The 25,561-nt window shown below is 68.1% G+C and overlaps 1 protein-coding gene across 2 annotated transcripts in view; it reads left to right on the forward strand.

The window, feature by feature from the left end:
* Positions 1–229: 229 nt before the first annotated feature.
* CELSR2 (cadherin EGF LAG seven-pass G-type receptor 2) overlaps positions 230–25,561 on the forward strand; it is a 28,998-nt gene continuing 3,666 nt past the window's right edge. For both annotated transcript variants that reach the window (XM_037410586.1, XM_037410585.1), the window contains exons 1-32: positions 230–3,857; positions 5,689–6,333; positions 7,924–8,146; positions 8,788–8,903; positions 9,663–9,751; positions 10,004–10,161; positions 10,782–10,945; positions 11,533–11,658; positions 11,735–11,901; positions 12,525–12,710; positions 12,872–12,985; positions 13,752–13,926; positions 14,415–14,556; positions 15,128–15,248; positions 15,341–15,524; positions 15,808–15,909; positions 16,392–16,486; positions 16,562–16,771; positions 17,516–17,699; positions 18,177–18,320; positions 18,923–19,172; positions 19,626–19,793; positions 20,470–20,596; positions 21,010–21,210; positions 21,833–22,007; positions 22,625–22,737; positions 22,813–22,889; positions 23,272–23,398; positions 24,081–24,203; positions 24,290–24,420; positions 25,046–25,134; positions 25,235–25,384. In XM_037410586.1, the coding sequence (XP_037266483.1) occupies positions 230–3,857; positions 5,689–6,333; positions 7,924–8,146; positions 8,788–8,903; positions 9,663–9,751; positions 10,004–10,161; positions 10,782–10,945; positions 11,533–11,658; positions 11,735–11,901; positions 12,525–12,710; positions 12,872–12,985; positions 13,752–13,926; positions 14,415–14,556; positions 15,128–15,248; positions 15,341–15,524; positions 15,808–15,909; positions 16,392–16,486; positions 16,562–16,771; positions 17,516–17,699; positions 18,177–18,320; positions 18,923–19,172; positions 19,626–19,793; positions 20,470–20,596; positions 21,010–21,210; positions 21,833–22,007; positions 22,625–22,737; positions 22,813–22,889; positions 23,272–23,398; positions 24,081–24,203; positions 24,290–24,420; positions 25,046–25,134; positions 25,235–25,384 (8,704 nt within the window). The remainder of the gene's footprint in view (positions 3,858–5,688; positions 6,334–7,923; positions 8,147–8,787; positions 8,904–9,662; positions 9,752–10,003; positions 10,162–10,781; positions 10,946–11,532; positions 11,659–11,734; positions 11,902–12,524; positions 12,711–12,871; positions 12,986–13,751; positions 13,927–14,414; positions 14,557–15,127; positions 15,249–15,340; positions 15,525–15,807; positions 15,910–16,391; positions 16,487–16,561; positions 16,772–17,515; positions 17,700–18,176; positions 18,321–18,922; positions 19,173–19,625; positions 19,794–20,469; positions 20,597–21,009; positions 21,211–21,832; positions 22,008–22,624; positions 22,738–22,812; positions 22,890–23,271; positions 23,399–24,080; positions 24,204–24,289; positions 24,421–25,045; positions 25,135–25,234; positions 25,385–25,561) is intronic.

The raw sequence follows: 25,561 nt of genomic DNA on the forward strand, positions 1-25,561 counted from the left end.
CGCCGGGGCCGCGCTGCCGCCGGGGCCGGTGCTGGTGCTGGTGCCGGGGCCGGTGCGGGCGGGGCCGGTGCCGCCGGCGGGGCCCGGGGGGGGGCGGCGGCGCCTTTAAGCGCGGCGCAGGTCGGTGCGGCGGGCGGCCCCGCCCCGGCGGGCGCGCGCGGGCGGCGGGAGGGGCGCAGGCGGCGGCGCGGGGCGCAGCGGGCACCGGCGGCAGCGGCCGCACCGCGCCATGGGCGCTCCGCCCGCCCGCGGGGCCGCGCTCCTGCTGCTGCTGCTGCCGCTGCTGCTGCTGCTGCTGCCGCTGCCCGCGCCGGGCCAGCCCCGCCGCCCGCCCCCGGGACCCGCCACCGGCACCGGCACCGGCACCTGCCCGCCCGGCGCGCTCTTGCGGCGGCTGCAGCCCCGCGGTGGCACCGGGGACAGCGGCAGCTCCGGCGGCACCGGGGACAGCGGCGGAGCGGGGCCCGCGCCGAGCACCGGCGCTTCCAGCGGCACCGGGGACAGCGGCGGCGGCGGGCCCTCCCCGGCCGCGGGCGGCTGCGGCGGCGCCGCCTCCAGCCGGGACGGCGGCGGCGGCACCGGGAGCCCCGGGGACACCGGAGGCGGCGGGAGCCCCGGCGGTGCCCAAGGCCATGGAGGCACCGGCGGCACCGGGGACGCTGGAGGCACCGGGAGCACCCGTGTCCCCGTGGACACCAGGTGCGGCGGGGACGCCGGGCGCGCTGGGGACACTGGTGGCACTGACACCCCCATGGACACCGCGAGCACCGGGGACGTGATGAGCAGCGGGGACGCCGGGCATGCCGGGGACACTGGGGACACCAACACCCCCACGGACACCGTGAGCACCAGGGACGTGATGAGCAGCGGGGACGCCGGGCACGCTGGGGACACCGGGGGCACCCGAGTCTCCACAGCCACCAGGGATCCAGGACGCACCGGGGATGCCAGGAAAGTCCCCAGCGATACCAGCAGCACTGGGGGGACAACGGGCACTGGGGACGTTGGGGCCCACCCGACCACGGGGGCCACCGGGAGCCACGTGACCCACAGCCGCTCCCGCCGGCGCCGCAGCCCCAACACGGCACCGCAGTTCCAGCCCTCCAGCTACCAGGCCTCGGTGGGGGAGAACCGGCCGGCGGGGACACCGGTGACACGGGTCACAGCGGTGGACCCCGATGAGGGGGACGCAGGCCAGCTGCGCTACACCATGGCTGCCCTCTTTGACAGCCGCTCTGACGCTCTCTTCGCAATGGACCCCATCACCGGCGCCGTCACCACCGCCACCCCCCTGGACCGTGAGAGCAAGAGCACCCATGTCTTCCGGGTGACAGCGGTGGACCATGGCACGCCCCGGCGCAGTGCCATGGCCACATTGACAGTGACGGTGAGTGACGCCAATGACCACGACCCAGCCTTCGAGCAGGCTGAGTACCAGGAGAGCGTGCGGGAGAACCTGGAGGTGGGCTACGAGGTGCTGACGGTGCGGGCCACCGATGGTGACGCCGGTCCCAACGCCAACGTCCTCTACCGTCTCCTCAACGCTGGTGGCGCCAATGAGGTCTTCGAGATTGACTCCCGCTCAGGTGTTATCCGCACCCGCGGCCCTGTGGACCGTGAGACTGTGGAGGCCTTTGAGCTGTTGGTGGAGGCCACGGATCAGGGCCAGGACCCAGGACCCCGCAGTGCCACGGCCACCGTCCGCATCACCGTGGAGGATGACAACGACAATGCACCACAGTTCAGTGAGAAGCGTTATGTGGCGCAGGTCCCCGAGGATGTGGCACCCAACTCAGCCGTGCTGCGAGTGACAGCCACCGACCGTGACAAAGGCAGCAATGCCCTGGTGCACTACAGCATCGTTAGCGGTAACACCCGTGGCCACTTCTACATCGACGCGCAGACGGGCGCGCTGGACGTGGTCAGCCCCTTGGACTATGAGGTCAGCAAGGAGTTCACCCTACGGATCCGGGCACAGGATGGTGGCCGCCCGCCCCTCTCCAACATCAGCGGTTTGGTCACCATCCAGGTGTTGGATGTCAACGATAATGCCCCCATCTTCGTCAGCACGCCCTTCCAGGCCACCGTGCTGGAGAACGTGCCGGTGGGTTACTCCGTCATCCACGTTCAGGCTATTGATGCCGATTCGGGTGACAACAGCCGGCTGGTCTACACCCTCCTGGAGACTGGCTCCGGCTTCCCTTTTGCCATCAACAACAGCACCGGCTGGATCGTAGTGGCCTCCGAGCTGGACCGGGAGGCGGTGGACTTCTACAGCTTCGGGGTGGAGGCGCAGGACCAGGGTAACCCCCCCATGGCCTCCTCGGCCAGCGTCAGCGTCACCATCCTGGACGTCAATGACAACAGCCCCGAGTTCACACAACGGGAGTATGGCGCCCGCCTGAACGAGGACGCAGCAGTGGGCACCAGCGTCCTCACCGTCTCTGCTGTCGACCGCGATGCCAACAGCGTCATCACCTACCAGATCTCCAGCGGCAACACCCGCAACCGCTTCTCCATCACCAGCCAGAGCGGCGGTGGGCTCATCTCCCTCGCCCTGCCACTGGACTACAAGCTGGAGCGGCAGTACCTGCTCACCATCGCTGCCTCCGATGGCACCCGCCAGGACACGGCCCAGGTGGTCGTCAATGTCACTGATGCCAACACCCACCGACCTGTCTTCCAGAGCTCCCACTACACTGTCAACGTCAACGAGGACCGGCCAGTGGGCACCACGGTGGTGGTCATCAGTGCCACAGATGAGGACACGGGGGAGAACGCCCGTATCACCTACCTGATGGAGGACAGCATCCCCCAGTTCCGCATCGCCGCCGAGACGGGGGCTGTCACCACCCAGATGGAGCTGGACTATGAGGACCAGGTGTCCTACACCCTGGCCATCACAGCACGTGACAATGGCATCCCACAGAAGTCTGACACCACCTACCTGGAGATCCTGGTGAGCGACGTCAATGACAATGCGCCCCAGTTCCTCCGCGACTCCTACCAGGGCTCCGTCTACGAGGATGTGCCCGCCTTCACCAGCGTCCTCCAGGTCTCTGCCACTGACCGCGACTCGGGGCTCAATGGCAGGGTCTTCTACACCTTCCAAGGGGGTGATGATGGGGATGGTGACTTCATCATCGAGTCCACCTCAGGCATCGTCCGCACCTTGCGCCGCCTCGATCGGGAGAATGTGCCACTCTACTCACTGCGGGCATTCGCCGTCGATAAGGGGGTCCCAGCCAAGCGGACACCGGTGGAGATCCAAGTGACGGTGCTGGATGTCAATGACAACCCGCCCGTCTTTGAGCGGGATGAGTTTGACATCTTCGTGGAAGAGAACAGCCCCATTGGGCTGGTGGTGGCCCGGATCACGGCCACTGACCCCGACGAGGGCACCAACGCCCAAATCATGTACCAAATAGTGGAGGGCAACATCCCTGAGGTCTTCCAGCTGGATATTTTCTCTGGCGAGCTCACTGCCTTGGCTGACCTGGACTACGAGTCCAAGGCGGAGTACGTCATGGTGGTCCAAGCCACCTCGGCCCCCCTGGTGAGCCGGGCCACCGTCCACGTCCGCCTCCGTGACGCCAACGACAACAGCCCCCAACTCAAGAACTTTGAGATCCTCTTCAACAACTACATCACCAACCGCTCAGGCAGTTTCCCCGGGGGGGTCATCGGCCGCATCCCGGCCCATGATCCCGATGTCTCCGACAGCCTCACCTACGCCTTCGAGCAGGGGAACGAGCTGAACCTGGTGCTGCTGGACCCCCACAGTGGGGACCTGCGCCTCAGCCCTGCCCTGGACAACAACCGCCCGCTGGAGGCTGTCATGAGGGTCTCTGTCTCAGGTAAGACCCCCATCCTGGGCTGGGGTGGCTTGGGGGGTGGGAGGTAAGGTTTGGCGCTGAGGAAGCCCTTGTGGGTGCCCCCCACCCCCTCTGACTCTTCTGCATAGAGCTGAGGTGTTTTGGGGTCCCACCACATCCTGGCTGCCCCCACCCTCCAGATCTGGGGGGAGGGGGATGGAGATGCTGTGCCCCCCCCTCCCAGACATCCTGGCTGGAGGCAGTTGGGCTTCCCAGCACCCCCTTGTCCTACCCCACCCCCAGTGTCACCCCTGCAGTGTCTGGCGGGGGGGAGGGGGGTACGATACCCTTGTGCATGTTTTTTTTAGGGGGGGCAGTTCAGGACCTTGTAGCAGGAGTCGCAGGGGGTGAGGACCCTGTGTGTGTATTTGGTGGGGGGGTCCTGGCAGCTTGCTGTGGGTGGCTGGGGGGTACAGGACCCGTTGTGTGTGTCTGAGGGGGTGCAGGGCCTGTACGTGTATTGGGGGGGGACAACAGAGCCTGATGTCTGCCTGGGGGGGTGTCCTGATACTGTTATTGTATGTTACGGGGGGCCTGGTGGGTGAATGGGGGGGGGCAGGGTCCAGTGCAGTATTGGGGAGGGGGGGGTGGCACCCCAATGCATGTGTTTCCAGAAGACGCCAATGCTTGTGTCTGGGGGGGGCACAGGGTCTGGGGTGGTGGTGGGGGGATGCGGGCACCCTGGCCTCTCCCCTGGGGGGTCCCCAATCCCATTGCGTCTGGTTGGGGGGGGCACTGGCAGGAAGAGGCCAAGGTGGGGCTGTGCTGGCAGTGCTGGGCCGGGGGGGGGTGGGTGCTGCCGGAGGGGGTCACCCCGGGGTGGGGGAGCAGCTGGCCAGGCAGGAAGGGAAACTGAGTCACGGGCCATGTCGTGCTGTCCCTTGTCCCCAGCCATGTGTCCCACATCACCCCCTGTCCCCCCGTGGGCTGGGGTCCCTGCTCCAGCTGCACAAGCAGGGGGCCCAAGGCACAAAAGGTGGAGGCAGGGAGACCCCATGCCCAGGCTGTGCCCCCCCCCCCCCCAGCGTGGGGGCAGCCAGGAGGGGAACAAAGGGTCCGGCCATAGCTGGGCCCCCGCGGCTGCAGCCATGGCAACCCCCCCTCCGACAGCTACCGGCCACGGGCCACCAGGCAGCCCCGGACACCCGCCACCCCCCCGGCATCACCCCCTTCTCCGCCCCCGCCCCGGCCATCCCTGCGCTCCCTCCGTCCATCTGTCCACCTGCTGCCCGCTCCCCATCTGTCCCGTGTCCCACTGCCCCTCATCCTGGCCAGGAGGAGGAGGAGGAGGAGGAAGGTGGTGCCTCAGTGCCGGCTGAGCCTTTGCTCCCCCACCCCACCCCACAGCACTGCTGGGTCCCCATCCCACTGTCCTCATCCTGTGCTGGCTGAGTGGGATGGGCACCCCATAGCCGGTGCCACCCCATAGCCAGCGCTGTCCCCATCCCATGGTGGCCCAGTGGGACAGGTGCCCCGTAGCCAGTGCCAGACCCATTCCATGGTGGCTGAGTCCCCATCCCAGGTGCCCCGTAACGAGCGTCATCCCCATCCTGCCATCCCCATCTCATGGTGGCTTTGCCCCATAGCCAGACCATCCCCATCCCACTGTCTCCATCCTGCAGTGGCCAGGCACAGTGGGTACCCCATCACCACCACTGTCCCCATCACGTGGTGGCCACGCGGTGGGTACCCCATCACCACCACTGTCCCCATCCCATGGTGGCCACATGGTGGGTGCCCCATCACCACTGTCCCCATCCTGCGGTGGCTGGTGCTGTCCCTGACCCCCTCTTGTCGCCTCCCCTGCCCACAGATGGGGTCCACAGCGCGACGGCGCAGTGCACGCTGCGGGTGACGGTGATCACGGATGAGATGCTGAGCAACAGCATCACCCTGCGTTTGGCTGACATGTCCCAGGAGCGGTTCCTGTCCCCCCTGCTCAGCCGCTTCCTGGAGGGGGTGGCGGCCGTCCTGGCCACCCCCCGCCACCGCGTCGTCCTCTTCAACATCCAGACGGACACGGATGTGGGGACAGCCCGGATCCTCAACGTCAGCCTCTCGGTGCTGCTGCCTGCCGCGGGGCACGGCACCCGCTTCTTCTCCTCAGAGGAGCTGCAGGAGCGGCTCTACCTCAACCGCTCGCTGCTGGCCGCCATCTCGGCCCAGCGGGTCCTGCCCTTCGACGACAACATCTGCCTGCGCGAGCCCTGCGAGAACTACATGCGCTGCGTCTCCGTCCTGCAGTTCGACAGCTCGGCGCCCTTCCTGGCTTCTGACACCATCCTCTTCCGCCCCATCCATCCCGTCACCGGCTTGCGCTGCCGCTGCCCGCCAGGCTTCACCGGCGACTACTGCGAGACGGAGATCGACCTCTGTTACTCCAGCCCCTGCGGCAGCAACGGGCGGTGCCGGAGCCGCGAGGGCGGCTACACCTGCGAGTGCCACGAGGATTTCACTGGTTAGAGCCCGGCACCTCCCTCCCTCCGCCGTCCCTGGTGTCACCTTGTCCCAGTACCCTTCAGCCCTCCAGCAGTGATCCTGTCCTCTTGGTGTCCATCCCCGTCAGCCCTTCAGCCGGCTCCCTGTCAGCCCTCCACCCACCCACCCACCCACCCACCCACCCATCCACCCACGCACCCACCCATCCACCCATCCACCCACCCACCCATCCACCCACCCACCCACCCATCCACCCACCCACCCACCCATCCACCCACCCACCCACCCACCCACCCATCCACCCATCCACCCATCCACCCATCCACCCATCCATCCACCCATCCATCCATCCATCCATCCATCCATCCATCCATCCATCCACCCATCCTGTCTTCTTGGTGTCCATCCCCATCAGCCCTTCAGCCGGCTCCCCTTCATCTGCCCCTTCTTGGCTGCGCTCCATCAGCCCTTCATCCAGCTCCTCTTCAGCCCTCCATCCATCTATCCATCCATTCCTCTTGGTGTCCATCTTCATCATCCCTCCGACCAGCTCCTTCTGCCTCTTCCTCAGCTGTCCATCATCCCTTCTTCCTCCTTCCCTTCAGCTCTCCATCCCTCCATCATCCTTCCCCCAACACCCCTTCACCCTCCATCATCACCCCTTCCTCAGCTCTCCATCATCTATCCCCGTCATCCCTTTGGGGTGCCATCAACTGTCCCTTCTAGTGTCCCTCCATCATCCATCCCCATCAGCCTTCATCCCATTCCTCATCAGACTTCCTCATCCAGCCCTTCTGCTGGCCCTGCACCATCCATTGTGGTCAGCCCTTCCTCCAGCTCCTGTTTGGCCCTCCATCATCTGCTCCGTGCTCAGCTGTCCCTCTGTCAGCCATCCCCCACTGGCCGTCCCTCCTCCATCCCTCCTCCGTCCCTTCTCCATCCCCCCTTCCTTCCTTCCTCCATCCCTGCTCCCTCCTTCCTCCCCTTTGTCTCCAGCACCTTTATCTTCCTCCTTTCTTCCATCTCTCCACCTCCCTCCCTCTCTCTCTCCACCCAGCTCCACTCCCTCTGCCCTCTCTCCCTCACCCACCCGCCATCCTGCCATCCCCCTCCATGTCTGGTCCCCTCTCCCTGTCCCTCCACCCCAGTGAGGTCCCCACAGGAGGCTGGGAGGGCACTGGTGGGGGCAGAGCCTTGGGGACCCCTGGGGACCCCCTGTGGTGCTGGGACACCCTGTCCCCACCACAGTGGCCCGGCCATCTGCTCCCCACCATGGCTGGCCTGGTGGGGGACATGCACTGGGAGACTGGTGGCACTGGGGACAGCCCCCACCTGCCCTGGGGATCCTTGGGTCCCCCCAGGCCCCACGGGACACCTGGGGGGGGGGGGTGCCAGCTGGGTGGGGGAGGGGATGCGGGGAGGGGGAGTATGTCTCAGTTGCCATGGCGATGGGAGGCAGTTGCCATGGTGATGGAGCTGGGGATAAAGCTGCTCTGGAGATGGGGGGGGGGGGGGAGCGGTGATCCCCACCCCCACCCCCCCAGTTTGGGGGTCCCGGGGGTGGCCGGCACCCTGGTGCGGTGCCAGGTGCCAGCTGGGCCTTGTGCAGGGGAACGCTGCGAGCTGAGCGCCCGGGGGGGCCGCTGCACCCCGGGGGTCTGCCGCAACGGGGGCACCTGCCTCAACTTGCTGGTGGGGGGGTTCCGCTGCCAGTGCCCCCCCGGGCACTACGAGAAGCCCTTCTGCACCATGAGCACCCGCAGCTTCCCCCCGCGCTCCTTCCTCACCTTCCGCGGCCTCCGCCAGCGCTTCCACTTCACCCTCGCCCTGACGTGAGCCCAGGGGGCATCGAATGGGTTGGGGGTGCTGGGTGCTCCACTAGCATCACATGGTGGGGTGGTGGGTGTCCCATGGGCAGTGCGGTGCAGGGTGCTGGGTTCCCCACTGGCATCACTGGGGTGTGGGGTGGTGGGTGTCCCATGGGCAATGCGGTGTGGGGTGCTGGGTGCCCCACTGGCATCACTGGGATGTGGGGTGGTGGGTTCCCCACCAGCATCACATGGAATGATGGGTTGTGGGGTGGTGGGTGTCCCATGGGCAGTGCGGTATGGGATGATGGGTGCCCCACTGGCATCACCGGGGTGTGGGGTGATGAGTGTCCCATGGGCAATGTGGTGTGGTGTGCTGGGTGCCCTGCTGGCATGAGATGGGGTGCTGGGGTGTGGGGTGCTGGGGTACAGGGTGATGGGTGTGTGGTTGGCATCATGTGGGGCGATAGGGTGGGGGGCAGTGGGTGTCCCATGGGCAGTGGGTTGGGGGGCACCCTGTGAGGGCAGGGTGTGATGGGTGCCAGTGTGTCCCGGCGGGTGCAAGGTGATGGGGTACGGGAGCCGTGGGGTGATGGGGCATGTTTGGGGGGCATGGTAGGGGGCTGGGGGGTGATGGCAGAGCCTGGCACTTGTCCCCACACCAGGTTTGCCACCAAGGAGCGTGACGGGCTCCTGCTCTACAATGGGCGCTTCAACGAAAAGCACGACTTCGTGGCCCTGGAGATCGTGGGCGAGCAGGTCCAGCTCACCTTCTCGGCAGGTACGGGCACCGCGCCTGCTGCGCCCCGGCACGGCATCCCAGGCATTCCCTCCCGGGCACTGCATCCCGGGCATCGCATCCCGGGCACTGCATCCCGTGCTGTGCTCCCGGGCAGTGCCTGGCACTGCATCCCATGCGTCACATCCCAGGCACTGCGTCCCACGCATCATGTCCCTGGCACTGCATCCCAGGCACGCATCCTGGGAAACGCATCCCTGGTGCTGCACCCCATGCGTCATACCCCTGGCGCTGCATCCTGGGCACTGCCTGGCACTGCATCCTGGGGATAGCATCCCTGGCACTGCATCCCCAGCACACATCCTGGGTAATACATCCCTGGCACTGCATCGTGGGCACTGCCTGGCACAGCATCCCAGGCATCCCATCCCTGGCACTGCATCCCGTGTGTCATACCCCTGGCACTGCATCCTGGGCGCTGCCTGGCACTGCATCCCAGGCATAACATCCCTGGCACTGCATCCCAGGCACTGCCTGGCACTGTGCCCCAGCCATGCATCCTGGGCATCACATCCTGGGCACTGCATCCCACGTGTCACGTCCCTGGCACTCCCTGTCACTGCATCCCATACGCCACGTCCCTGGCGCTGCATCCTGGGCACTGCCTGGCACTGCATCTCCTGCATCCCATCCCTGGCACTCCCCCTGTGGCACTGCAGCCCTGGCACCCCCATCCCTCCGGTTCCCCCCTCCGTGCCCCTCCCCGGGCTGTGCCTGCAGCCCGACCACTGGTGCCTGCAGGTGAGACCACCACCACGGTGTCACCCTTCGTGCCAGGCGGTGTCAGTGATGGGCAGTGGCACCGGGTCCAGCTCCACTACTACAACAAGGTGGGGGCACTGGGGGGGCATGGGGGGGGGAATGGGGGGTGGAGGGGAGTGAGGGGGTGGTTTGCTGGGGACAGAGGAAGAGGGGATGGGGGGGATGGGGGGAGTGGGATAGGGGTTTGGGGGGATGGAGGGTTGGAAGGTGGGGGTTTGGGGGGATGGAAGACAGCAGGGCTGGGGGGAGGAAGGAGGGTGAGGAGTGGGATGAAGGCCACAGGGGGGACACAGGTCCCAGAGCTCAGGCATTGCCCCCAGCCGGTGCTGGGGCGGTCGGGGCTGCCCCAAGGCCCCTCAGAGCAGAAGGTGGCCGTGGTGACAGTGGACGACTGTGACACTGGCATGGCCCTCCGATTCGGCCCCATCCTGGGCAACTACTCCTGCGCTGCCCAGGGCACCCAGTCAGGCAGCAAGAAGTAAGGTGGGGGGGTCCCTTGGGGTCCCCTGGGGTCCCCATGGGTGTAGGAGGTCCCTTGGGTTCCCCGTGGGTGGAGAAGTCCCTTGGGGTCTCTTGGGCTCCCCATGGGTGCAGGGGTCCCTTGGGGATCCCCATGGGTGAGGAGGTGGGTGGGGGCTCCCTTGGGGTCCTCATGGGTGGTGGAGTCCCTTGGGCTTCCTTGGGGTCCCCATGGGTGGGCTGTCCCTTGGGGATCCGTTGTGGTCACCATGGGTGGGAGGTGGGTGGAGGGTCCCTTGGGGTCCCCATGGGTGGGCTGTCCCTTGGGGATCCGTTGTGGTCACCATGGGTGAGGAGGTGGGTGGGGGCTTGCTTGGGGTCCCCATGGGTGGGATGTCCCTTGGAGATCCCTTGTGGTTGCCATGGATGAGGAGGTGGGTGGAGGGTCCCTTGGGGTCCCCATGTGTGAGGAGGTGAGTGGAGGATCTCTTGGGGTCCCCATGGGTGGGGTGTTCCTTGGGGGTCCCTTGTGGGTGAGGAGGTGGGTGGGGGCTCCCTTGGGGTCCCCTTGGTGGGGAGAGAGTTAGGGGTCCCTTGGGAGTCCCTCGGGATCCCCATGGGTGATGGTGGGTGCTGCAGGTCGCTGGACCTGACGGGGCCGCTGCTGCTGGGCGGCGTGCCCACCCTGCCCGAGAGCTTCCCCATCCGCAGCCGGCAGTTCGTGGGGTGCATGCGGCACCTCCACATCGACCAGCGCCCCATCGACATGGCCGCCTTCATCGCCAACAACGGCACCCTGCCTGGTGGGGGGCACGGGGGGCAGGGGGGCGCAGGGCTGGGGGAATGGCTGGGGGTGAAGGTGGTGTCAGGGATGTGGGGCTGGATGGGGCTCTGCCCCCTGGGTGGGTCAGGGGTGCTGGGGCTGTGGGGTGGGAAGGGGACCCAAGGGGCACGGGGCTGGGCAGTGCTTGGGGGTCTCTGCCCCACGGCTGTGAAAACATGGGGCTGGCAGGTTGGGGTCAGGGGGGTGCCAGGGCTGGGTGGGGGTCCAGGCGGGGTGGGGGGCTGCATCCCCTGGGCATGGGGACATGGGGGCAGAGGGTGCCAAGGCTGGAGGGTGGTCAAGGGCACGTGGGGCTGGGGCAGTGCCTGGGGGTCTCTGCACCCTCTGGGGCAGGGGGCTGGGCCATATGGGGCCGGTGGGGTGCCAGGGCTGGCTGGGGGGCTGGGGCTGGCACTGTGCCAGCACCGTGGGGCTGGGGAATGGTCTGGGGGGCTTGGCACCCAGTGCCAGGGGGGGTCTCAGTGCCCCTCCAGGTAAGAGGCCGTGGGGTCCTGGATGATGGGGGGGGAGGATGTGAGCCCCATGCCCCCCCCGGCCCCCCCCCAGGTTGTCCTGCCAAGAAGACGCTGTGTGACGCCAGCACGTGCCACAACGGTGGCACCTGTGTGCACGAGTGGGACAGCTTCAGCTGCCGCTGCCCGCTGGGCTTCGGGGGCAAGACCTGCCAGGAAGGTACCGGTGGGCACTGGGTGGGCGCGGGGGGTCCGCGGGGGGGTGGGCAGCCGGCCCACGCCCCATGCCCCCGCAGAGATGGCGAGCCCGCAGCGGTTCCTGGGCAGCAGCCGCATGTCCTGGAGCGGGCTGGCACTGCCCGTCACCGTGCCCTGGCACCTGGCGCTGATGTTCCGCACCCGCCACCCCCGGGGGCTGCTGCTGCGTGCCAGCGCCGGCCCCCGCGCCACCCTCACCCTGCAGGTGTGCGGGGGCTGGTGGGGGGGGTATCACCCGGGGGGGCTGGCACGGGGGGATGGCACGGGGGTATCACCCAGGGGGGCTGGCATGGGGGGCTGGCATGGGGGTATCACTTGGGGGCTGGCATGGGGGGCTGGCATAGGAGGTATCACCCAGGGGGGCTGGCACGGGGGGCTGGCATGGGGGGATGGCACGGGGGTATCACCCGGGGAGGCTGGCACGGGGGGATGGCATGGGGGGATGGCACGGGGGTATCACCCAGGGGGACTGGCATGGGGGGATGGCATGGGGGGATGGCACGGGGGTATCACCCAGGGGGACTGGCATGGGGGGTATCACCCTGGGGGCAATGCGGGGGGGGTTATTGTCCTTGATGGGGAGTTATTGCCGGGGGGCTGTTTACTTTGGGAGGGGTATTGCCCTGGGGGGGGTGGCAGTGCCAGGGGGGTGCCACCTTAGGGGGTGTATTGCCCTTTGGGGAGTGTCACCCTGGAGGACAGTGCTGGGGGACAGATTACCCTTGAAGCGGGCTGCCCCTGGGGAGGGGGGGGGTGCCCTGGTGGAGGGTCGCCCTGGGGGCAGCAGCCCCCCCCCGGGGCACGGGGGCACTGATGTCCCTTTGGCAGCTGAGCGAGGGGCAGGCGGAGGCGGGCGTCTGGCAGGGGGGCTCCCGCCTGGCCTGGCTGCGCCTGCCCCACGCCAAGGTCAACGACGGCGACTGGCACCACCTCCAGCTGGAGCTGCGGGGGGCCCCCGGCCGCCCCCCCCCCGCCACCCTCCTCCTGCTCGCCCTCGACTACGGCCGCCACCAGGTTGGGACGCTGTGGGGCAGCGGGAAACTGAGGCAGAGGGCGGGCAGCCCACCCTGCTAACCCCATGGGTGCCACCATGGCACCCATGGGTTTCTCTGTGCCTCCCCGTGGGTGCCACCATGGCACCCACGGGTGTCTCTGTGCCCCCCCCGTGCCCACAGGCGGTGGCTGACGTGGCTGGGGAGCTGCAGGGGCTGCGGCTGCGGACGCTGAGCGTGGGGGGGCTGGCGGGGGACGGTGGCACCGTGGAGCAGGGCTTCCGTGGGTGCCTGCAGGTACGGGCGGGCAGGGGGGACCAGGTGGGGGGCAGGGGGCTGTGGGTGCAGGGTGGGCACAGGACAAGGGGGGTGTGGGCACGGGGGTGTGGGCAAAGGGCTGGGGGGTGTGGGCTTGGGGATGTGGCACAGGGCGTGGGGGGCATGGGAGCGTGGTTAAGGACATGGGGACATGGGCACAGGGACATTGAGTGGGGACAGTGGACAGAGACAGGGGTGCGGGCATAAGGCATGGGGACACAGGACGTCTGGGCACAGGACCATGGGGACACGGGCACGTGGCTGTGGGGGATGGTTAACTGTGCCACGGCATGGGCACAGGGCATGGGGACATCGAGTGAGGACAGGGGGTACATGGGCACAGGGCATGGGGACATGGGACACGCAGCCAATGCAACCCCTTCGCCAAGGTGACGGCCAGCGGCTGCGAAGGTGGGTGACGGTGGCACTGTCACCCTGTGGCACCTTGGGTTGTGGCAACCAGGTGGCACCATCACCCGGTGTCACCCTGGGTGCCAGCAACCAGGTGCTACCATCGCCCTGCTGTCACCCTGTGTCACCTGCTGTCACCCTGAGTGCCAGCAACTGGGTAACCAGTGTCACTCTGCTGCTACCCTGCTGTCACACCCAGGACGTGACCCCGGGCTCTGGGCATGGGGACAGGGACACAGGCGTAACTGCTGCGGGGGGGTATGGGGTGGCACGGGGGAGTCCTGGGTTCCAGTGAGGGAAACTGAGGCACGGTGACAATGCGGCGGCGATGCAGGGCGTGCGCGTGGGCGAGACGGCGGCCAGCGCGGTGGCACTGAGTGTGGCACAGGCGGCGCGAGTGAACGTGGAGGGGGGCTGCGCCCTGCCCGACCCCTGCGACTCGGGGCCCTGCCCCCCCCACAGCTACTGCAGCGACGACTGGGACAGCTTCTCCTGCCGCTGCCACCCTGGTGAGCGCCCGGGGACACCCCCGCACTGCCACCCCCCCGGGTGCTGTCACCCCCAGCACTGCTGCCCTCGGTGTGGTGTCACCCCCCTCCCCAGGCACCACATCTCCCCACCAGTGCTCCCTGGGCGCTGTCAAGCCCGTTGTCGCTGTCCCCAAGGCACTGCCACCCACCTGTCACTGTCACCGTCACCTGGGCACTGCCAATGTCCCAGGGCACTGCCACCCCCTTGTCACACATCCCAGGGCATTGCTGCGCTCCCTGGGCACCGCCACCCTTGTCACTGTCCTCAAGGCACTGCCACCCTCCCTGGGTGCTGCCATCCCCCTGTCACTTGGGTACCACCTCCCTCTCTGGGCAGTGCCACCCCCTGTCACTGTCCCCAGGGCACAGCCACCCCCCCCACCCCCCACCCCCCCGTGACACCACTGTCCTCCCTGGTGACACCTGCTCCCTACAATGTCCCCAACCGTGCCCACCCTTGTGCCCAGGCTACTTTGGTGACAGCTGTGTCAGCGCTTGTGCCCTCAACCCCTGCCAGTCCCCTGCCACCTGTGCCCGCAAGCCGGGCTCGGCACACGGTTACACGTGCGAGTGTCCCCAGGGTCACTTTGGTCCCTACTGTGAGCACAAGTGAGTGGCAGCGATGCACGGGCACACACGAGTGTGACAGGCACCTGTCATTTGTGTGTGCCCATCCCTCTTGCAGGGTGGGGGTGGGCGTGTGAAGGGACATGGTGGGTGTGTTGAATGGGCAGGGGGGCACATGGAGGGCACGGTGGGTGTGCAAGGGGCACAGCGGGTGTGCAAGGGTCACGGTGGCCGTGCAAGGGACAGAGTGGGCACATGGAGGGCACAGCGGAGGGGGCACAGTGGCTGTGCAAAGGACAGGGTGGGCACAGGGAGGGCACGGTGCCCGTGCAAGGGTCCCAGCAGGCGTGCAAGACTCCTGGTGGTTGTGCAAGCGTGCAGTGGCTGTGTGGCGGGGGGCGGCGGTTGTGCAAGGGCAGGGTGGGCCGGCGGGGCACAGCAGGCGTGCAAGAGCCCTGTAGGGCGTGCAAGGGGTGGGGGTGGGCACGGTGCTCGTGCCAGAGCCACGCTGGCCGTGCAAGCAGCGGGGTGGCTGTGCGAGGGACGGGCAGCACCAGCCGCGGGGGCTGTGCCGTGCCGTGCCACACCGTGCCGTGCCGTGCCACCCGGGCAGGGAGGCCCAGCCATGCCCGCGGGGGTGGTGGGGCCACCCCACCTGCGGCCCCTGCAGCTGCGATGTCACCAAGGGCTTCGACCCCGACTGCAACAAGACGACGGGCGAGTGTCGCTGCAAGGTGCGTCCCTGTCCCCGTCCCTGCGCCCCGTGCCCCTGGTGGCCCCAGGGGTTGGTGCCACCCCCTCCCCCACCCTGTGCCACCCCCCCCAGGAGAACCACTACCGGCCTGCGGGCAGCGACACGTGCCTGCTCTGCGACTGCTACCCCACCGGGTCCCTGTCCCGCCTCTGCGATGCCACCAGCGGGCAGTGCCCCTGCAAGGCTGGTGTCATCGGCCGCCACTGCGACCGCTGTGACAACCCCTTCGCTGAGGTGACTGCCAGCGGCTGCGAAGGTGGGTGACGGTGGCACTGTCACCCTGGATCACCCTGGGTGCTGGCAACCAGGTGGCACCGTCACCCTTTGTCACTCTGGGTGCCACCATCACCCTGCTGTTACCCTGTGTCACTTGCTGTCACCCTGAGTGCTGGCAACTCATGCCATTGTCACCCTGCATCACCTTGTGTCACCTGCTGTCACCCTGGGTGCCAGCAACTGGGTGCCCCTGCCAGCACCCTGCTGTTACCCCTGCCATCATGCTGTGTCACCCTGGCATGACACCCCGCTTTGCCCTGCAGTCAACTATGACAGCTGTCCCCGTGCCATTGAGGCCAGCATTTGGTGGCCCCGCACCCGGTTCGGACTGCCCGCCGCTGCCCCCTGCCCCAGGGGGTCCATCGGTAGGTGGGGGATGTGGGGACGTGATGGTGGGTGGCACCGTGGTGGCATTATGGGGATGGGGTCAGGGGAGTGACGTTATGGTGGCACTGCTGAGATGGAGGGGACATGACACTGTGGTGGCACTGCTGGGACAGAACTCGCAGGGGTGATGCAATAGTGTCACCACGGGGTTGGGGTCAGGGAGGTGACACCGCGGTGTCGCTGCTGAGATGAGGTGAGACAACGGAGTGGCACTGCTGGGAAAGGGCAGAGGGGTGACATGGTGGTGGCACCACTGAGGTGGAATAGGGGGGTGACATAGCGGTGGCATTGCTGAGATGGGATGGGGGGGTGACATAGCGGTGGCATTGCTGAGATGGGCCAGGGGTTGACGTGGTGGCATTGCTGCATGGAGGTAGGGTGGGGTGACCTAGCAGCGTCACTGCCGGGCCAGGGCAGGGGGGTGACACCACGGTGTCACTGCTGGGCCACCGTCCCACAGGCACAGCGGTCCGGCACTGTGACGAGCACAAGGGCTGGCTGCCCCCCAACCTCTTCAACTGCAGCTCCCTGGCCTTCGCCGCCCTGCGGGGCTGGGTGAGTGCCGGGGGGCGGCATGGGGACACCCATGGGTGCCACCGCCGCGTCCCTTCTGACGGTGCCCCCTGGCAGGCGGAGCGGCTGGCGCGGAACGAGTCGGCACTGGACCCGGCGCAATCGCGGCGCGTGGCCCTGCAGCTGCACGATGCCACGCGGCGCACGGGCAGCTACTTTGGCAGCGACCTGCGGCTGGCGTACCGGCTGGCCAGCCGCCTGCTGCAGCACGAGAGCGCCCAGCGCGGCTTCCGCCTCGCCGCCACCCAGGACGTCCACTTCACCGAGGTGGGCACCGCCGGGGGGCTCGGGCAGGGCCGGGCACCAGGGTGGAGGGCGCCCACCTGGGGACAGGGGTGTTGGTGCAGGTACCAAGGCACCAGGGCGATGGGCACCTGCGTGGGGAGGGGGTGCTGGGGCAGGGGCCCCAACACCGGGGTGATGGGCACCCACCCACCTGTCAGGGGCTGTGTTGGTGCAGGAGCTCAGATGCTGGAGTGATGGGCACCCACCTGGGGAGGGGGTGTTGGTACAGGAGCCCAGATGCCGGGGTGATGGGCACCCACGTGGGCACAGGGGGTGTTGGTACAGGAGCCCAGATGCCGGGGGGATGGGCAGCCTTTTGAACAGTGCCAGGGCCCCTCCTCCGTGCCTGAAGCTGCAGGGAAGTGTGGGCTGGCAGAGGCCTGACACCAGGGTGATGGGCACCTTTTGGAATGGGGTGGGTGCTGGGGCAGGGGGTGCCTGGGAGCAGCTGGCAGTGCCAGGGCACCTCCTCCATGCCCCACACCCCAGGGGATCGCTGAGCTGCATGTGGGGTGGGCTCAGTGCCCCCCTTCATAAGCCCAGATGCCAGGGTGATGGGCACCCACTCAACCTGGCGGGTCTACAGCCCACCCAGCGCCAGCTGTCAGTGCCAGGGTACCCCAGCCTTGCAGGGAAGCACAGCAGAGGGAGGGAGGGGAGACCCCTGCCCAGATGCCGGGGTGATGGGCATGCGGCAGCACGGCCCACCCCATCCCGTCCTGGCAGAACCTGCTGCGGGTGGGCAGTGCCCTGCTGGATGCCAGCAACAAGCGGCACTGGGAGCTGATCCAGCAGACAGAGGGCGGCACGGCCTGGCTGCTGAAGCACTTCGAGGACTACGCCAGTGCCCTGGCGCAGAACATGCCCCAGACCTACCTCAGCCCCTTCACCATCATCACCCCCAACATCGGTCAGTGGGGACCTCTGGGGGCAGGGGCACGCGCGTGCCTGGGGCGGGCGTGGTGCTGGGGACGTGGGCATGGGTATGCCTGGGGACACGTGTGCCTGGGGACACGTGTGGCCCCAAGGACATGTGTGTGCACAAGGACATATGTGCTGGGGACATGGGCATGTGTGTGCCAGGGGACACAGGTCTGCGTGTGCCCAGGGAAAACACATGTGCGTTGTGACATGGACATGAACACCACGCCTCCCCTGCTACGTGTGCCTGGCATCAGGGGCACTTGCGTGTGTGTGCACAAGGGATGCTGCCATGCGTGTGCCCGGGGGACACGTGCCCAGGGACCTGCACCGTGGGTGCCAGGGGCCATGGGTGCCACGCACATGGGGTGGTGGAGTCCATGGGTGGTGGGTTCCGTGGGTGCTGGGCACGTGGGGTGCCGGGTCCGTGGGTGCCGCAGGGCCCTGGGGTGACACGGTGCCACAGTGGTGTCGGTGGTGCGGCTGGACAAGGGCAGCTTTGCGGGCACCCGGCTGCCACGCTACGAGGCGCTGCGGGGGGAGAAGCCCCCCGACCTGGAGACCACCGTCATCCTGCCTGACAGCGTCTTCCGGCCCCCCGAGGGCAGGCGTGAGTCCAGGGGGTGAATGGGGGGATGGGGGGGCACCCCAGCACATCCACGGGCTGGCAGGGTTGGGGACCCCAGTGTAGCAGTGGGACTGGCAGGTCTGGAGGGACCCTGGCATGGGGCTGGCAAGGTTGGGGACCCCAGGATGGGGCTGGCAGGGTTGGGGACCCCAGTGTGGCAATGGGGCTGGCAAGGCTGGGGGGACCATGGCATGGGGCTGGCAAGATTGGGGACCCCAGGGTGGGGCTGGCAGGGTTGGGGACCCCAGTGTGGCAATGGGGCTGGCAAGGCTGGGGGGACCATGGCATGGGGCTGGCAAGATTGGGGACCCCAGGGTGGGGCTGGCAGGGTTGGGGACCCCAGTGTGGCAATGGGGCTGGCAAGGCTGGGGGGACCATGGCATGGGGCTGGCAAGATTGGGGACCCCAGGGTGGGGCTGGCAGGTTTTGTGGAACACTGGTATGGCTGTGGGACTGGCACAGCTGGGGACCCTGGCATGGGGCTGGCAAGAGTGGGGGCACCCCAGTGTGGCCATGGGGCTGGCAGAGTTGGGGACCCTGGTGCTGGCAGAGCGTCATGCCAGCCCCCTGCGTGCGCACGCCAGACCCCTCCACTGGGCACGGGCAGCCAGCACAGGGCACAGGCAGGCAGGAGGAGGAGGATGATGATGATGAAGAGGCTGCAGAGGAGAAGGAGGAGGAGGAAGAAAAGGAGGAGGAGGAGGTGACCCTGGTGACCCGGCGCAAGCGCCACCCAGCACTGGGTGAGGGCCAGGCCATCGCCAGTGTCATCATCTACCGCACCCTGGCCGGGCTCCTGCCCGAGCAGTACGACACCGACAAGCGCAGCCTCAGGTGCCCATGGGACTGGGGGGCAGTGGGGGGCCAGGGGCATGGTGGGGGCAGGGGGCGCTGGGAAGGTTCCCATGGGGTGCCAGCACGAGGGAGAGCATCCGTGGGGTGCTGGGAGATGGGGGGACAAGGGGGTCCCCCCAGGATGCCCAGGGTTCCCTGGGGAGGAACTGGGAAGGGTGCCCGTGGGCTGGCAGGATTTGGGGGGGGGCACAGGAGGGGTGCCTAGGGGATGTCCGAGGGTGGCGGCACAAGGAGCCGGGGCAATGGAGTGCATCTGTGAGGCACTGGGACAATGGGGACAGGGGTGTCCCCAGGGCATCCCCAAGCAAGGGGGTGCTGGGAGATGGGGGGGCTGGGGAGGGCGCCCACGGGGTGCCAGGGGACAGCAGGGCACCGGCAAGGGTGGCGGGGTGCCCGTGCCTGGGTGGGGACCCTGACCCCACCGCCCCCCAGGGTGCCCAAGCGCCCCATCATCAACACGCCGGTGGTGAGCATCAGCGTGCACGCGGGGGGGGCACAGGCCCCGCGGGCGCTGGCCAAGCCCATCACCCTCCAATTCCGGCTGCTGGAGACCCAGGAGCGCTCCAAGCCCATCTGCGTCTTCTGGAACCACTCCCTGCTGTGAGCCGGGATGGGGACACCCAGGGGGACAGGGGACATGGGGACAGAGTGGGGCGGGAGCCCTGACGGGCAGGGAGGGACAGGTGGCACAAGGTGGGTACCGCTGGGTGGGTGGTGCCAGGATGAGGCTGCCTTGTCCCTGGGTGTCATGGGTGGGTGGCATGGGGATGGCTGTGCCCACCCTGGCAGGTGACACGGGGACAGGGTCACGCCGGGCAGCCCTGCTCTTGGTGGGTGACGTAGGGACAGGGTCATGCTGGGCAGCCCAGACCCTGGTGGGTGACACGGGGATGGGGCTGTGGGTGGCATCCCTGGTATGGGTGGGTGGCATGGGGGCAAGACGTTAGGGTGGCAGCCCTGTCCCTGGTGTCACAGGTGGGTGTCAGGGACAGAGTGCTGGTGGGGGCCCCTGGGTGGGTGGGTGTCTCCGGGTGGGCAGGTGTCCCGGGTGGGTGGGTGTCCCCAGGTGGGTGGGTGTCCCTGGGTTGGTGTCCCGGGTGGGTGGGTGTCCCAGGTGGGCAATGTCCCTGGGTGGGTGTCCCTGGGTCGGTGTCCCAGGTGGGTGTCCCAGGTGGGTGGATGTCCCTGGATGGGTGTCCCTGGGTCGGTGTCCCTGGGTGGGTGGGTGTCCCGGGTGGGTGGCTGTCCCCGGCGGTGGCTGAAGGTGCCGGCACAGGGCGGGCGGCGCGGGCGGCTGGTCAGCGCGGGGCTGTGAGATCGTCTTCCGCAACCGGAGCCACGTCAGCTGCCAGTGCCACCACCTGACCAGCTTCGCCGTCCTCATGGACATCTCCCGCCGCGAGGTGGGACACGGGGACACGGACGGACGGGAGGGGGACGACAGGGGACCCTGGGGCATGGGGGTGGCTGGGGACATGGGGCACACAGGGGATGGGGTTGGTGTGGGGGGATCGGGCTGGGCAGGTGCCATGCGGTGGGGTGTGTCCTCGGGGGGCATGTCTCAGTGGGGCGTGTCTCAGGGGGCGTGTCTCAGCGGGGTGTGTCCCCGGGGGGCGTGTCTCAGTGGGGTGTGTCTCAGGGGGTGTGCCCCCTGGGGGCATGTCTCAGTGGGGTGTGTCTCCGAGGGGCGTGTCTCAGTTGGGCATGCCCCTGTGGGGTGTGCCCCAGTGGGGCGTGCCCTGGGGGTGTGTCTCCGTGGGGCGTGGCCCCGGGGGCACATGCCCGGCACATGCCAACGGGTGCCCCTGTGCCGCAGAACGGGGAGATCCTGCCACTGGCGGCGCTGACGTACGCCTCGCTGGGCGTGGGGCTGGCGGGGCTGCTGCTGGCCGTGCTGGCGCTGGGGGGGTTGCGGGGGCTGCGCTCCAACCGCCACAGCATCCGCCGCCACGGTGCCACCGCGCTCCTGCTCGCCCAGCTCGTCTTCCTGCTCGGCATCAACCAGGCCGACCTCCCGGTGCGTGGGGCGCGGCCGGGTGGGGCCAAGGGGGGGTGCCCCACTGCCAAGGCATCGTGGTGGGTGGGGGTCTTGGGGGGCAGGGCCTGGTTGTGGGTGGGGCTTTCAAAGGGGTGGGGCCTCATGGGGGGGGTCTTTTCAAGGGGTGGGGCCCCCCAAAAGGGTGAGGCATCTCTAAGAGGGTGAGGGTGGGGGACCCTAAGGGGGTGGGGGTCCCTGAGGAGGTGGGGGCCCCTAAGGGGGTGGTGGTCCATGGGGTGGGGGACCCTTAGGGGGTGGGGGTCTCTGAGGTGGTGGGGATCCCTAAGGGAGTGGGGGTCCCTGAGGTGGGGGTCCCCAAGAGGGTGGGGGCCCTTAAGGAGGTGGGTTGGGGTGAGGGCATGGCTAATGGGGGAGGAGGGAGCTACAGTGAGGGGTGTGGCTTTCATGGGCGGGGCTGCAGAAGAGGCGGGGCTCCAAGGGGGCAGTGCCTGTGGTTTGCATGGGTGGGGCTCCCGTGGGCGTGATGCGCGTGGCCGCAGAGGGTGGAGCTCCAGGGGCAATGCCCACAGTTTGTGTGGGCGGGACTGCTGTGGGTGTGGTGGGCGGGGCCGTGGGCGTGGCATTGACGTGCGGGGTGCAGCTGGCGTGCACGGTGGTGGCCATCCTGCTGCAGTTCCTCTACATGAGCGCGGTGGGCTGGGCGCTGCTGGAGGGGCTGCACCTCTACCGGCGCCGCAGCGAGCCCCGCCACGTTGACCGCGGGCCCATGCGCTTCTACCACGTCCTGGGCTGGGGGCTGCCCGCCTTCATCACCGGTGAGCACACGGCCCCGCCCACCCCACCGGGCCCCGCCCCTGGCATGCCCACCTCCCCGGTGGTGGCTGCCGCATGGCCACGCCCCCTTCTGGGTTTGGTCCCGCCCCTTGAACCACCTCCCCCGATCAGCTTGGGGAAGTTGGGGTGTCATTTCCATATATAGTCACACCCCCAGCAGCATGACCACACCCCGTATCACAGCTACACCCCATATCACAGCCACTCCCCAGGCACATAGCCACACCCCATGTCATAGCCACGCCCTGTCTTAGCCACGCCCTGTGTCATAGCCATGCCCCAAGCACTTAGCCATGCCCCATATCACAACCACACCCCAAGAACATAGCCACGCCGCATGCCATAGCCACGCCCCATATCACAGCCACACCCCAAGCACATAACCACACCCCATGCCATAGCCACACCCCATATCACAGCCACACCACAAGCACATAGCCACACCCCATGTCATAGCCACAGCCCATAGAGCCACTCCCCCAGTGCAATAGCCACGCCCCCTAGCATGACCACGCCCCCTAGCGTATAGCCCCACCCTGCCTCACCGACACGCCCTGCCCCACCGTGGCCCTGCCCCTGAGGCTGCCTGTGCCGGCAGGGCTGGCGGTGGGGCTGGACCCCGAGGGCTACGGCAACCCCGACTTCTGCTGGCTCTCCATCCACGACAGCCTGGTCTGGAGCCTGGCGGGGCCCATCGCCTGCGCCGTGGCCGTGCGTATGGGGCTGGGGGGGCTGGGGCCACCCCTGGGTGCCCCCCGCCACCTGCTCACCCCGCTGCCTCTGCAGGTCAGCATCTTCTTCCTCGTGCTGGCGGCCAGGGCCACCTGCACCACCCCGCAGGGCTTCGAGAAGAAGGGCACGGCGTGAGTCACCCAGGCACTGGGGCATCCATGGGTGGCGGCAGGGCACAGGGGGCTGGGGCACCCATGGGAGGCGGTGGGGCACGGGGGGCTGGGGCACCCATGGGTGGGAGGGGGGCATGGGGAGCATGGGTGCCTCTAGCTGGCGGGGGGGGTGTTGGGTGCTGAGGTTCCTGTGGGTGGGAGGGGGGCACGGGGTGCTGGGGCAGCCGTGGGAGGTGAAGTGCAGGGAGCTGGGGCACCCATGGGTGGCAGGGCAGATGGGGGGCCCGTGGCAGGGAGGCGGCCTCAGTGCCTGTGGGGGACCAGAACCAGCAGTGCGGGCAGGGCTGCGGGCAGGGCTGCGGGCAGGGCTGCGGGCAGGGGCTGACAGCGGTGCCCCCAGCTCCGGCCTGCAGACAGCGGTGGTGGTGCTGGCGCTGCCCAGCCTGGCCTGGCTCCTGGCCCTGCTCTCCGTCAACAGCGACGCTCTCCTCTTCCACTACCTCTTTGCCATCTCCAACTGCCTCCAGGTGAGCAGGGTCGCCCCCCCCGCCCCGCACCCACACCCCCCCCTACACCCTCTGCACAGGTTTTGCCCCCCCAGTACCCCCCATGCTTCCCCATACCCTCTATACCTCCCCATGCCCCTATACCCTCCTGCAGCCCCTGTATCCTTTGCATCCCCCTGTCCCCTATACCTCCCCCTGACCCCTATATCTCCCTGTGCCCCTACACCCCCCCTACACCTTCTTTAACCCATCCCTTTCTGGGTCCACCCCACCCCTGTGCTCCCCATAGCTCCCTATAGCACCCTGAGCCCCCAGTACCTCCATCCCCCATACCAGTGTCACCCTACACCTCCCCACATCCTGATGTGTCTCCACACCCCTATACTCCTATACCCCTGCCCCTATAGCTGCCCGGCTGGGGACACCCGTGGGGCCACAGGGTGGGGGGTGATGGGAACAGGGGGCACCCCAGCAATGAGACCTGCTTTTGGGGGCTGCCCGGGGGGTACCAGAGGTCCTCACCTATTTTGGGAGGGCACCCAGTGGGCACAGAGGGTCCCTTGCTTGGGGTGTCAGTGGGGGGCACCCTGTGGGTATGGGGGACCCTCAGCCTGCCTGGGGTGCCAGTGGGGTCCCTCACAGTGTGCAGATGGGGGCTGGCCAGCCACCACCCATGCCCACGTGTCCCCCCTCTGCACCCCAGGGCCCCCTCATCTTCCTCTTCTGCGTGGTGCTGAGCAAGGAGGTGCGGAGGAGCCTGCGGCTCAGCTGCACCCGCAGGCGCAGCCCCGACCCCGCGCTGGCCACCAAATCCACCCTGACCTCCGTGAGTGCCGGAGGGGCTGGGGGGGTGGGGGACAAGGGGGACAAGGGACACCCGCCATGGCTGTGATGTCCCCATCCCCCTGGCAGGCCTATGGCTGCGACAGCACCTACGTGGCGGGGCGGCTGTACCCGGCACCCACCGGCGGCTCCACCGGCTCCCTGCACAGCACCGCACGCTCCGGCAAGAGCCACCACAGCTACATCCCCTTCGTGCGCCGGTACCGCGCTGGGACGGTGACATCTGCAGCGTGGCGGGGTGGCATGGCCACACCATGGCAGGGTGGCATGATGCTGGGGTGGCATGTTGGTGGGTTGGTGGGATGGTGATGGTTGGTGGGATGGTGGCTTGGTGGCATGGTGGCTTGGTAGGATGGTGATGGCTTGGTGGGATGGTGGCTTGGTGGCATGGCAGCACAGTGGCAGGGTGGCATGATGCTGGGGTGGCAGGATGGCAGGGTGATGGGTTTGTGGGGTGGCACAGTGGCGAAGTGATGGGTTGGTGGCATGGCAGCATGGTGGCAGTGTGGTGGGATGGCTGGAGTGGCATAGTGGCAGGGTGGCATGGTTCTGGGGTGGCAGGGTGATGGGTTGTTGGGGTGGGAGGGTGGTGGGGTGATGTGCTGGGTGGCGGGGTGGCAGGGTGATGTGGTGGGGTGATGTGCTGGGTGGCAGGGTGATAGGTTGGGGTGGTGGCGTGGCAGCACACGGGGGTGGCAGGGTGATGGGATGGTGGGGCAGTGAGGTGATGGGGTGGGTGGTGGGACGCTGATGGGTGGCAGGGTGGCAGCGTGGCTGGGGAGGGATGGCAGGCACCCATGGGTGCGGGTCTCTGCTCTCTGGCAGGGAGGACTCGGGGCTGGCAGGCAGCCCAGGGCAGCAGGCACTGGCCGAGCCGGGGGGGCTCTTCCTCGACACCCAGGACCAGCCCGAGGGTAGGGCCACCACGCGTGCAACAAGTGCACCCGGCCTCGGCCCAGAGCTGGGGGGGGACGACACCCTGGGCACCCCCTGACCTGCGTGTCCCCCTGGTAGAGCACGACACAGACTCGGACAGTGACCTGTCGCTGGAGGATGACCGGAGTGGCTCCTACGGCTCCACGCACTCCTCCGAGAGCGAGGACGAGGGTGTCCCCCCAGGCTGGGACACCCTGCCCGGGCCCCCCCTGGCCCCCCCTGCCTCCGGTAATGCCAGCGTAGGGGACACCCAGTGGGGATGGGGTCCCTCAGCCTGTCCAGCGTGCTGATGGGGGGCACCCAGTGGGGATGGGGGTCTCTCACCCAGTCTGGGGCACCAGTGGGGGTCACCCAATGGATTTGGGGGGGTCCCTCAAGCTGTGTGGGGTGCTGATGGAGGGGTCT

This window comes from Falco rusticolus, chromosome 17 (assembly GCF_015220075.1).
Source record: "Falco rusticolus isolate bFalRus1 chromosome 17, bFalRus1.pri, whole genome shotgun sequence".
NCBI classification, from domain to species: domain Eukaryota; kingdom Metazoa; phylum Chordata; class Aves; order Falconiformes; family Falconidae; genus Falco; species Falco rusticolus.